The sequence below is a fragment of the Phocoena phocoena genome, chromosome 9 (genome assembly GCF_963924675.1).
Source record: "Phocoena phocoena chromosome 9, mPhoPho1.1, whole genome shotgun sequence".
Lineage (NCBI taxonomy): Eukaryota > Metazoa > Chordata > Mammalia > Artiodactyla > Phocoenidae > Phocoena > Phocoena phocoena.
Window position 1 is genome coordinate 57831097 of NC_089227.1, and position 13677 is coordinate 57844773.

General features: G+C 42.4%; 1 protein-coding gene across 1 annotated transcript in view; it reads right to left on the reverse strand.

Annotated features, from left to right (window-relative positions):
• The window catches only part of JAZF1 (JAZF zinc finger 1), a 335532-nt gene that overhangs the window by 44461 nt on the left and 277394 nt on the right, over nucleotides 1-13677 (reverse strand). Inside the window, exon 3 of the mRNA XM_065884193.1 lies at nucleotides 3538-3734. Within this exon, the coding sequence (XP_065740265.1) occupies nucleotides 3538-3734 (197 nt within the window). The remainder of the gene's footprint in view (nucleotides 1-3537; nucleotides 3735-13677) is intronic.

The window sequence follows — 13677 nt, forward strand, 5'->3', positions numbered from 1 at the left end:
CAATTTATATTCCTACCAACAGTGCAGGAGGGTTCCCTTTTCTCCACACCCTCTCCAGCATTTATTGTTTTTAGATTTTTTGATGATGGCCATTCTGACCGGTATGAGGTAATATCTCATTGTAGTTTTGATTTGCATTTCTCTAATGATTAGTGACGCTGAGCATTCTTTCATGTGTTTGTTGGCATTCTGTATATCTTCTTTGGAAAAATGTCTATTTAGGTCTTCTGCCCATTTTTGGATTGGGTTGTTTGTTTTTTTGTTATTGAGCTGCATGAGCTGCTTGTATATTTTGGAGATTAATCCTTTGTCAGTTGCTTCATTTGCAAATATTTTCTCCCGTTCTGAGGGTTGTCTTTTAGTCTTGTTTATGGTTTCCTTTGCTGTGCAAAAGCTTTGAAGTTTCATTAGGTCCCATTTGTTTATTTTTGTTTTTATTTCCATTTCTCTAGGAGGTGGGTCAAAAAGGATCTTGCTGTGATTGATGTCATAGAGTGTTCTGCCTATGTTTTCCTCTAAGAGTTTGATAGTGTCTGGCCTTACGTTTAGGTCTTTAATCCATTTTGCATTTACTGTTGTGTATGGTGTTAGGGAGTGTCCTGATTTCATTCTTTTACATGTACCTGTCCAGTTTTCCCAGCACCACTTACTGAAGAGGCTGCCTTTTCTCCACTGTATATTCTTGCCCGCTTTGTCAAAGATAAGGTGACCACATGTGTGTGGGTTTATCTCTGGGCTTTCTATCCTGTTCCATTGATCTGTATGTCTGTTTTTGTGCCAGTACCATACTAAGACAGTATATTTTAAAGAATACTTTATAAATGAAATTTTCTGCAAGATGACTATTACTTCTGCACCAGGAACGCATCCTGAATGTGAAACTTGGAAGAGTGAATTTAGAAGGTAGAAACATGGAAAACTACTTATAACCTGGCAATGAAAGTGACTGAAACCACATTAGTCAGGCAAAATAAGCCGCTCTCTCTAACTACAGGTAAAATAACATTTCAAACATTGAAAAATGTATACAGTCAAAATGGTACAGGGTAGGGGTTTAAGAAACCATTTCCCCTGCTAATTTTTGATGTTTACATGGAATGTTATTCAAGCAGCAAATAACTTACCAATGATGCTGACAGACTGAAAATGATACATCTTTACCACAACATATATTAATTCTCTCAGTGGGAAATTGCTAAAATAGACAAGGTGTCAGAAAGATTTCTTTACGTCTGAAGGAAAGGAAATGATTCCATTTCTTCCAAACATTCTTACATGAAAAATAATAAACTCTCACTTTTAAAATGTCTTTATTTTCATGGGGTTCTAAAGCTCCCATTATTAATTGGGGAGGTCATGGTTATCTGGTGCTCGCTATGAGTCAATCCATATTAAGTCAGGTATAAAACACAGCCAGGTATAAAACTGCCCCCATAATTCACATTATATATGAATAAATATTCATAGAAATACTCAGAAAAGAGAGTTGAAGAATTACACTACACTATCATGGCATTCCTTAGATCTACACAGTAAATGTTACACAGAGATGCTGGAAAGTAAATCTTCACGAAATAAAATGTAAGAGAAACACGGTGGTCTATCTAAAGAAAGGGACAAATGCCCAACACAAATGAAACCAATTCATCCTCTATAGAATGACCTCCGATTCTGTTCCTGAAGCAACTGGTTGAAGACTCTGGACCACAGAGACGAACATTTACTGAGTGTTTAAGGCATGCATATCTATCACGTTTAACTCTCACACAGAAACCTAAGTAATGGGTATCATCAGTGATTTGTAAAGGGCGAAGTTCGGTAGGAACTCAGTCTGTCTGCCTTGCGCACTTATCCTGTCTTCAAAATGTCCAGTCCTGATGGAACACAGGGTATCTGCCAACCATGAGCCCCCAGACATGCCCCTAGAAAAAGAGGTCCTCTAATCAAAGTGACTAAATTTGGAAAGCTTTCTAAACCCTCCTCTTGGAGAATAACAATGTATATATTAAAGCCCTGTATTGAAGAAACCAGTTTACTTTTGTCTAACCCAACATTTCCCCGAACTTATTAGGGAATCCCTTTTCCCAATTACTATTTTGTGAAAGTTATATTCTGAAACACTGAGAAATATGACTGCGGTCACCTCCCTTGATGGGAGATGGATAAAAGAGAAATACATAAACTGTAAGAGAAAAATAAACATTTTCACCCATGGTCAAGGGGCAATGCTACTGAAGTGATGGTGTGATTCTAAGTGGCTTCTTTTTGCTCTTAGGATGACACCCTAAGTGCCCTGGTCCCTGCAGACCTCCTTGGTCTCATCTAACAAACACCCCACCACCTGGCCGACCTTCAGTACCTGGGACCTGCCAGGCTCCCCATCATGGAGCCTTTGAAAAATGCTGTCTGCTTGGCGGGATGCGCCTTCTTTCCCTCTTTACCTACTTACCTTTCAGGGAAGTCTTTCCTGACCCTGTCAAGCCCTTCTCTGTATGCTCTCCTATCACTGAGTTCTTCCATATAGCGAGTTTATGGTTACAATGTTATATTTATTGGTGTATTTATTGGATGAATGCCTGTCTATACCCCTATGGGAGTGAGGGGAAATATATTCCCTGTGCTCAGATGCAAAAAAGAAGAGGAGGGGACCTTTCCAGCCTCTTTCTACCATCTTCTATCACTGCTGACTTAACGGATCTCTTACTTGGGAGAAGGTTCTGCGCATGTTCAGCTCAGGGCCTGGGCGCACTCTGGTCTGCTCCCAGGCAGGCAAGCTTAGAAGGAATGTTTGGGAATAAGTTCAACTCAGGGAAGACAGTTATTACAGATGCTAGCTAGCTCTATTCGGCAGTTTAGCCCTATGCAGTAATAAAGTCAATTTTAATCTTCACCTCCGAGTCTTGTTTTATTTTTCAAATTGCTTCCATTTGGGAGGGGAAGGCAAGAAGGAGTGTTCTCGTTGGCCCCCTAAAATGCCAGCATCTTCCACTAGGCCTCAGTCCATCAGGAAGAATAGGGAGGGGTCTCCTTGGGCTCACTACTAGAGCTCGGGCCGGGCACATGGGAGGCACTCTGATTTTTTAAAATTAATCATCCTCTCATGGAAAATTTCTTAAATAAGCAAAAATAGGGAGAATGGTATGACGAACCCCTATGTATACGTCGCCCAGCTTCAACGATAATCAGCACATGGCAATAAACAACATACAATCGATCTTGTTTGATCTACTTCTCAACTTGACCGAAGGAAATCCAAGACACTGCATCACTTCATACATAACAAACAGTAAAGGCTTGAAAACGTAACTGTAAAACCATTATCACATGCATATTATAAATGATAATTTATAAATATTTCTTCCATAATAAATAGATGAATGAATCAGCAAACGCTATAGGGACCAGTAAAGGGTCAAAGAAGAGGTGGCTCTGAATCATGATCTGTCCCCGGCCCCCAGCACACTGCACACACACACACACACACACACACACACACACACACACACACACACACTTCCCATGGGCCAAGCCACTCACCGGTTGGAGTGCTGCTGCGGAATGAAGAGGAGGGGGTGATGGGCGGGGTCACGGGGGGAGTAAGGCTTCCGCTGCTGTGGCGAGGCGGCGTGGACACATTCCCTCGAGACACGGAGCTGGACAAGGTCAGCGAGAGCTTCGGCTGAATCTTCTTCTTTAGGGACTCCTGCTCTCGGCGGGCAGCGTCTGTCATGAACCTGCAGCAACAGTGGAAGGGGCCATTTATGAGTAACCAGGACCATATACAGAGCCGGAGGGTTATGACAGTGAACTCCACCCTGGGAAAGGGGCTTGTTCATAGGTCCCAACTTCAAAAACTCACAACGTTGCCCTTTTCCTACATGATGAAATTATCTTCTAGCTCCTTGTTTTAAAGTTCCTCAAAGTCAGGATCCTTTCTTCCCAGTGCAAACCCTCTGTGCAGGAAATGGATACACATAGACTCCGTACTCACTACACTGCCTTCAGTTACAAGACTGCCTCTCTGGGAAGGTCCTCTCGACCCTCAGAAAGTACACCTGCTCTCGAAGCTCCCCAACCACCCCCAGCTCCAGAGGACTTCCTTCATCTGTAGGTTGGTAGTATTTATTGTTTGTGCCACTGAACATCTACGGCTTCATGAAAACTTTGATTCTTTTTTGTACTCTGGATTCTCATACCATTATTTGGGTTTTTAACATTTCCTAGGCTGATTGAAGGTCTTGTCTCCCCAGCCATTAGCTGAAAAGAAAGGACCCGAGTCCCTATCATCTCTGCTAGCACGCTGCCAGGCCCATCTTAGCAAACATTTATCAAATGACTGAACAAACCTGCCCAAGCATTTTCAATAAGAGGGTACGAGCACTGTACCAGGAGGAAGATCACGGAGAAAGACGTGTTCATGTTGTGATCTTATTACTCATAAAGGGAAAGGTGACTTTTCTTGGTAGTTTCACTTCGGAAACTTCAAAGTTATTCTTTCAACACTTCTCTTATGCTAGTTACATTCAAACTTTGTTCTTTTCTCACTGTTTAATCTAGCATTTCATAAATTCATGTACTAAGAGATTCAAAACAATCTATGAAATGGTATCTCCTACCTAAAGAGCAAATGTCAACTGCATTTTTGAAAACTGCGATGAAAAGCCTAGTGAATAGAGTATATGAAAATGTTTAGGTGAAAAAAACATACACTTGTGCCCACTGCCTAAGCGAAGAACCAGACCATAACCATACCTCTCAACTCCCCTCCGTACCCCACCCTCTCACCAATTGTGCTTTGACTATTTTAATACAATTCATCGTAAACTAATTCCATTGCACTTAAACATGGTATTTTACCCAACCCATTTCACATTCTGCCTACAAAATTCCTTTATATTTGTCTTCATTACACTGCGGCATTTTGTAAGTCAGCAGATAGCTCTCATGCCTGGTAAAAGCTTTGAGTTGCTCAAACACCCAATGAAAAAATGTTACAATAGAGTTACAGTGTCTTAAAATGTCTACTTTTACACTTGGAACATGGCTGGCACATTTCTTAAAGGGCTTTTGCAATATAATCTATATGCATAAACTGGATTTTATATGTTGAACCAAACTGTAATAAAGCTACAAGTTTTGCCTTGAGCTCTTCAGTTTTGTGCTACAAGATGGTGATGATTTAAAAAGAAGAAAGGAATGACAATGTAAAACAGAATTGTTTGCACCCGGCAGCCACGTACTCATTTATTTTCAGATGTAAAGTTGGTTCTGTTGCTCTTAAAACTTCTTTTTTCCCTCCTCATAAACCTCTACTCAAAATCTGGACTATAGAGAAAAGCAGGAACTGGTGCTTTCGTTTATTATTCTAAGTACAACTGCTAACTGCTGAGCTTCTTCAACTGGGGTATGCAGTGCGCCAGGGAGTGGGTGAAACCACAGGCTAAACATATTGCTTCTTCCAGGAGGACCAAGTGTTCTCAGTGTAGGTCATTCAAGTTAGGTTTTTTTTCCTCAATTGATTTATTTTATTTATTTATTTTTGGCTGTGTTGGGTCTTTATTGCTGCGTGCGGGCTTTCTCTAGTTGCAGTGAGCGGGGGCTACTCTTCGTTGTGGTGCGTGGGCTTGTCACTGCGGTAGCTTCTCTTGTTGCGGAGCATGGGTTTCAGTAGTTGTGGCTCGCAGGCTCAGCAGTTGCGGCGCACGGGCTTAGTTGCTCCATGGCATGTGGGATCTTCCCGGACGAGGGCTCGAACCCGTGTCCCCTGCATTGGCAGGCGGATTCTTAACCACTGCACCACCAGGGAAGCCCTAAGTTAGTTTTTTAAATAGGAAAATCAACACAGATATGCTATGGAGTAGAATGAAAAATTTACATCTTGCATCTTAGTTAAAAGCATGGGACTTGGAGTCAGGCAGGCCAGGGTTCAAATGCTGGCTGTGTGACTTACTATGTGACTCGAGGCAAGTTGATGAACCTCTCTAAGCCTCAGCTTTATTCTCTGAAAAATGGGACTAATAATTGTAGATAAAGGGTTAACATACCTCTTTTCCGTTTCTATAAGAGACTTTGATCTTTGGTTAACTCTGGTAACCTGCCAAGACGGTAAGTCAAATATGCTACAGGGCAACACTGCTTATATTAAGGATGACACCCCCAACTGGTAAATGACATCTGGAGTGGGAGGAGCTAGAAACCATCTGTCCACACCTGTTAGGAAGCCAGAGCTCTGGGCTTCCTGAGCGCCGTGATCTTGCCCCCGAACATGCCCCTTGCAGAGAACTGGGGAGCGTGTCCAGGGAGCGTTATAAGAGCTTTGATTCCAGGGCAGCTCCCATCTTTTCCCGAGGGGCATCTTCCATCTGCATCTGGATAGACTGCCATGTGTACCAGTAAGGACTTCACAGAAGGTGTGACGCGGCCCTGCTGGCAGGCTGTGGCTCTGCCTTTTATCTCTCTGAGAAGACCCAGCGCCCATGGCGGCCTCCGGTCATCTTGTGAGTCTGAATATTCATGGTGGAGGAAGGTCACCTGCTGGTGGACAAGGCAATAATAGTGCTGACTTCAGAGGACTGTTGTGAAGATTAAACAAGGCAGCAGTGCCTGTCATGTAGGAAGTGGCTGTTATTATTATAGAAAGCTTCATAAATGTGGTCCTATCTGTATATTCCATCTACCCTACTCCAAGTTTCTTGAGCATGCACTGCATGTCTATGGCTCTGACAGCACCTGGTTCATGCCTCATGTATAGTAGGATGGGATGCGGAATAGCTGACCAGGAATCAGCCCAGAGAGTGCATAGAGAGTGTCAGAAAGAAACTCCTGCCAGAGAGAGAGAGCGAGCTAGCAAGCTTTGCAGGCTTTGCAATGTCTTCTCTTACTCTGGTTAAAAAGTATAAAAGTTTCACAGCTCTCACAGTTTTTATTGTAAAATAAATACTTTCCTACAGCTCAGAGATAAAAACAACTATAAACAACCACGACAACGTGCACACACATATCCCTCACCTTCACCCCCTCATGGATTTGGTTGGCTATGAACAGCCATCTATTTTTGGCTTGTATCTGCTAAGTGTTTTCTAGAAGCGAGAACGAGGCACCATGTTAAAAGCATTAACATGAAACTCATAAAACACTCCTGCCAACCCTTCTCTCCCTCCACTCTCCCTCGTTCTCCCTTGGATTGGTGGTTATGAACTTGCAGCTACACCCATAAATCAAGGCAAGCTTGCCATACCAAGATACACAGCTGCAGAATTTATTCCTGGTGACAACACACACACACGCATGGGCATAAAAACGCCTTTGGAGCGCTGGATCAAATTCACCAGTTTCTCCCTTGGCAGTGTTGCACTGTTTCTCTTTCACTTATCACCCATGACTTTACCTATGTTTTGAAGACTTGTTTAAACCTTAAAGTTTTCAAGCAATGTTCCATCAATACAGTTCTTTGTCAAAAGATGGGTGGATTCCCAATGGCAAAGAATCACCTGGGGAGACAAGTTTATAAAGAACCTGATGAGGTAGAATAAATAAAGGCTGTGACTGCAGCCAAGAACTGGACTTAAGTTGGCTCTGAGCATTTTCCACCTTCAAGGGCAGCTGCACTTCGACATATCCTTGAAGGACCAGAGCCCAGTTCTTTCCTTCATCAGGATTAGAAATGTTTCCCCTGTATTCCCAGATGACAGAGAGCTCAGGCTTGGGAAGCCACACCACTCTGTGGTCTGATGAGTTTTTCTCAATGGATTTTGACATGACTCGTGATCTTCTCTGAAGCCCTCAGTCATCGCAGCCAACATGGGGTTTTAGAGCAGCGAGGAACCTGGGTGAGACAGGTCACCTCATCCAGCCCCCTCATTTTTCACAGTAACTGGGAAATGAGGTGAAGGGGGCTGTTCAAGGTCACTTTGCTGGCTGGTGGCAGAGCTGGCATCTGAGAAGCCAGCCTTGGGACCCTGTCGAACGTCCCTGCTCTGCCAGGCTGCCACTGGCACAGCAAAGAACCCTGAGCTTTCTTGTGTTAGCTGGAGAGTCACGGTTAAGTTGAAAGGGGTTAAGGAGCTGAAGCTTAGGGCCTGAGGAAATGCAGAGGAAACCCCTCGGGGGTTTACACGTTGGAAGTGGGGCAACTGGAAGAGCAGGGGCCTTCATCCTCCCAGGGTCTGCCAGTTCTGCTCTGTGGGGTCCCTTGGCTCCTGGGGGCCCTGGATTTGTAGCCTTACTGGGCTGTGATGCAGGGAAGGCTCGCTGTGCCCACGTCCCTGCATTCTTTCTGCTTTGCAATGGCAACTGTTCTGAGTACTCGTGTGCTGGCGTGGGCTTATGCTGGCTTGTGAGAGCTGATCATTAAATTTTTAGGGATTTAGGCCAGTTGTTAAACATACCCATTTTTAAAAATTAAATTATGTGATTGGGAGTTTGGGATTGACACGTACACACTGCTATATTTAAAATAGATAACAATCGTATGATATCCCTTATATGCGGAATCTAAAAAGAAATGACACAAATGAACTTATTTACAAAACAGAAACAGACTCACAGACTTAGAGAATGAACTTATGGTTACCATGGGGGAAGGGACAGTTAGGGAGTCTGGGATCCACATGTACACACTGGTATATTTAAAATGGATAACCAACAAGGACCTACTGCACAGCACAGGGAACTCTGCTCAATGCTATGTGGCAGGCTGGATGGGAGGGGAGTCTGGGGGAGAATGGATACGTGTATATGTATGGCTGAGTCCCTTTGCTGTGCAACTGAAACTATCACAATATTGTTAATTGGCTATACCTCAATATAAAATAAAAAGTGAAAAAGATAAAATAAAATAACCAACAAGGACCTACTGTAGAGCACAGGGAACTCTGCTCAATACTTTGTAATAACCTAAATGGAAAAAGAACTTGAAAAAGGATACATGTATATGTAAAACTGAATCACTCTGCTGTATACCTGGAACTAACATCGTTAATCAACTAAATTCCAATATAAAATAAAAATTAAAAAATAAATAAAAAATAAATTATGTGAACTTAAAATTAAAACAAGCATATTAAAAATAAAGAGAGTCCGCCTGCCGATGCAGGGGACACGGGTTCATGCCCCGGTCCGGGAACATCCCACATGCCGCGGAGCGGCTGGGCCCGTGAGCCATGGCGGCTGAGCCTGCGCGTCCGGAGCCTGTGCTCCGCAACGGGAGAGGCCACAGCGGTGAGAGGCCCACGTATCGCAAAAAAAATAAATAAATAAAATTAAAAAAATAAAGGTAACAATACACAAGGTTTATCAGTTCTTATCATTTTCTTTCATTTTACTCTTATCTATGCTATTTAGGTTATTTACATTAATAATGTCATATCTGTTTGGTAGAATACTATATGATGCTGTATGCTACTGCACATTTCTTCCCAACTCTGTTCAGCAATGTAATGTTGGTTGCTTGAAACTGGCCATGATGGGAGTACTTAAACCATGGAAATTGGCAAATATTACAAATCAGGGTTTTCTCCCCACCCCAAGAGTCAGCCATTAAACATTGACCAGTATACCTGTACTTATTATTATTTTTTTTTTTAATATGGAAAGAAAGCATTTGAACCAGGCTCCTTGCCTATTCACTAAAGGAGCTAATCGGGGAAGGGATGAAGGATGGATAAGGAAGCCTTCTTTTCCTTTTTAAAAGTATAAAAATAGGGGCTTCCCTGGTGGCGCAGTGGTTGGGAGTCCGCCTGCCGATGCGGGGGACGCGGGTTCGTGCCCCGGTCCGGGAAGATCCCACGTGCCGCGGAGCGGCTGGGACTGTGAGCCATGGCCGCTGAGCCTGCGCGTCCGGAGCCTGTGCTCCGCAACGGGAGGGGCCGCGGCAGTGGGAGGCCCGCGTAACGCAAAAAAAAAAAAAAAAAAAAAAAAGTATAAAAATAAGACTTCTCATTAAAGAACACTTACAGAAAAATTTTTATGGATTTGTGACTTGTGCTTAAAAACATTTTTAAAAATTCGGTAATACACACACAATTGAGGGTACATATTTACAAGCACAGTTTAAAGAAGAATAAAATGACAATCCAAGTACTCACCACTCAGCTTATGAAAACATTTTTTACCAGAACCTTTGAAGTTTGCAGATACAACTATGGTTGATTTTTCAGGGTATTTTCCTTCTAGTATTGCTTTTCTACACATAGAGTGAACTGGATATTTCTTAAATAAAAAAAGTAGTCACTTGAGGGTTCATTCACTGTTGACTAACAACCTGCAAATCTGTGGTGAGGCAAAGTCATGCTTTCATTTTGAAACTGAAACTGCCATAAGATTAATTTTAACCTTCCTACAAATCAGAAATGCCCAAGTTACTTTAATTTAATATGGTCATTTGCAGTAATATTTGTTATTGCTTGGGGAAGTACATATTCCTTAAGTAAATTTTCAAGACTCCATTAAAAATCTTTTAAATCCTTAGACCACAATGTTCATTCAGTCTGACATATTAAACGTGGAAACACGACTATAACACCGCAGGGGGAACATGTCAAATTGTTGGTCCATGGAGACCAGTTTCAACCACAAACTCAGGAAATTTACAGAGTTGGCTGGAGCCCGGGCAGAGCCCGCCCTGCACCTCACTCTCCGGCCAAACACCTGAGCCCAAGTGTCTTGCTGGGGCAAAACCACTTGGCTTCCGCCCGCTCTGGAGAACCCAGTGATGCAAGTGACCACTAGAAACTCGAGCCTCTCTCAGAAAAACCCGACAAGAATCCAGACTCTGAGATGCATGGCGTGGTTTGGTTGTTATTATAAGACTCTGAAGAGGCCGTGTAGTCCAGAGGCCGGAGCTGTGTGTCAGGAGGCTCGTTTTGGGGAGAAGAAGTGGGTGACCTCTGGAAGTCTCAATGCTCACCCCAACCCCCGGTCTGGTCCTGGTTTTTCTACTTGTTAAAACTGAGAAGTTTTGGTTTTATGGGTATAAGAAATATATCACCCCTATGTTCCTTCCCAGCTCCAACAGTCAATGATTCCCACAGGCCGTGTTTCCCAAATTTTTTTGACCTCAATCCATTATAAGAAAGCCTGTACACACATATGTATAATTAGGTCCACAGTCTGCAATTCTGAAATCTCTAGAGCTCTGAAAATTGGAAAGTTTCTTATGTTTGACAGCAAAGCTCACAGGGGGACCAACCCTGCCATGAACTACTTAAAGGCTATTTACACACTTTATTTATTGTATTTAGTGTGAATATTTATATGCTTCACTGCACAAACATCAGTGTGTTTGATGACGGGGGGCCGCCCTGGACCCTGTAGGGAGAGTTTTGTAGTAGGCAGTATTTGCACCATATTGTCTTTCTGAACTTAGAAGAACTATGACTTGTGAAACATATCTGGGCGCAAAGACAAAGAATTTTTATGTAAACATCTGAAACAAAAATTTCTTGAAACAATCCTTACTACCTGTGATATAGTCTGATATTTTTCTATTCTATTTGATTTTAACAAAATATCCTGGTCATGACCACCACACTAATTTCTTGACCTACTAATAGGTCACGGCCTGCTGTTTGAAAATATTAGTGTAGCAGTTAAGAGGTGGGCTTTGTAGGCAGACTGTTTAGATGCTAATTTCTCCTCTATATTCTCCAGCTATGTGACTTTGGGCATGTTACCTAACCTCTCTGTGCCTCAGTTTTCTTACCTATAAATGGTGAAAATAATAAGAGCTATCTTACAGAGTTGTGAAGATGAAGTGAATTAATACATGTAAAGCACTTGGAATAGGGCCTGGCACTCAGTGTTTGACAAATGTCATATGAATGACTCTTGTTCTGGAAATCCTAACTCACAAATCTTTCATTCTGACGCTTAACATCGCAGTTTGGTTACTTCTGAGCTGAACTACTAAGTATTAGGATAAGTATTGCAATCATGAGTTCTGCTGATTCTGAAAGCAACAAGCCACCTTCACTGATTCTGCATGCATTGATTGATTAAATTACTGCTTCAATCACAGGCAAATTTGAAAAAGGTAGTTACAGTAGCTGGAATACAAACAGATGGTTCCTCTCCTTAAGGACAACATGCTGGGAGGTGGAGCATCTATAAACCCACACACCTCCTCTTCTTTACTTCTCTGCCTTGATTTCTTGAGAAGAAGCCAATTGTAGAAGGCCTTTCTAGCAGGACAGGCAACAGGAGCACAGCTACTTGATGGAAAGGTGTTTTTCTATGCACTTATAGGCTGCCCTCTACTTGGGAGATTCATAAAGTCGCACAAGGCTCAGATGTGGTCCACAACCAGACCTCTGTACAAAGTACCACATCCAACTACTTCATTTCGAGCTCAAAAGCTTTGATCTGCATTTTCAATGGCCCTTTGGGCACTGTCATGTTTTGGTGAAAACCAGTTTGTGAAACCAAGAAAGCTTTTAAGGAAAGCTGCTAGGAGCTGGCAGATAGACCACAATTCTAAGCACTCGCAAATCTGCTAACTCATCGCTCCGGACAGTGGGATCTCTGACCTGACAAGGACAACAATCGATCTTTCCGGTGGAGAGTACCTTAGGAATTTTCCTTTTCTCCAACTATTATGACACGCAACCCAGGACAAGGATGGACGGAAAGCCAGTAAGGAAGCAGAATGATCCGTAAGACATTCGAATAGAGGCTAAGGGAATAATGGCACATTTCATCATGTGATCATGTGTGGTCCACATGTCAGAGGACCTGGCTGTTCTAGGTCTCAAAGTAATGATGGCTTTCAGAACACACATCTGCTAATAAATTCATGGGGTGGCTCCTCTCATTTTAGCAACTTAAAGCCACAGTGAGGTTGAGGGGTGTTTGGTTAGAACAGCTGGCCAGTGAAACATGACCTGCGGCAGCAAGTGGAGTGACTGCTTGTCTGCGCCCCTTCCTTAAGAGAAGGGCCTTTCCTGGTGATCAGGGAACTTAACGAATGCTCTTCTTTTCAAAGACAAAAGACAATTTGGACTCCCAAGTAACATTAATTTCAGAAAGTTTCTAGTAATGTTTTGAACAATCATATGTTTCATTTCTCATCCCAGAGCTATTTTTGCCTTCACAATCTGAGGCCTATGGGGTGGATTTTGAAGCTTCATAAAATTTTTCGCAGTGTCACCAAAACTCAGAGCCTCTTTTAATATGCTGCTGTTAAAAATTTAATGCAAAATAATACAACTAAAAGAAGCACCAGAAGAAAACCCACACCATCTAATCAGATCAGTTTGGCACTTAACTTGTGAGGGGTTTGTGTGTTTGTGTGTGTGAGATTTTCATCTGATATTCACATGGGTTGTGGGCATAATTTTTGAAGCACCACCAATGAATCAGATTTTGTTCTTGGGTACCAAACCAAAACCAACAGATTTATTGCATTAAGTGAGACACCTTTTTTCTTCCTCCCTTTTCTATACTAAGTTTACATGTGATACATACAGGAGGATATAGTTCCTGGACTTTGAGGAGTAGTTCCAGTCTAATTTGCACAAAATAAATTAACACCAGGGCAAGCCAATTTCATATCAGATATTGTAGTCAGTTTACTAAGAGTTCACCTTATTTTTGGGGACAGGGAGAGGAGAAAAGAGAAGGACATAAGAAAAAAAGAGAATAGGTGATCTTCTTCTTAACTACTCTCTTGACAACTCTATT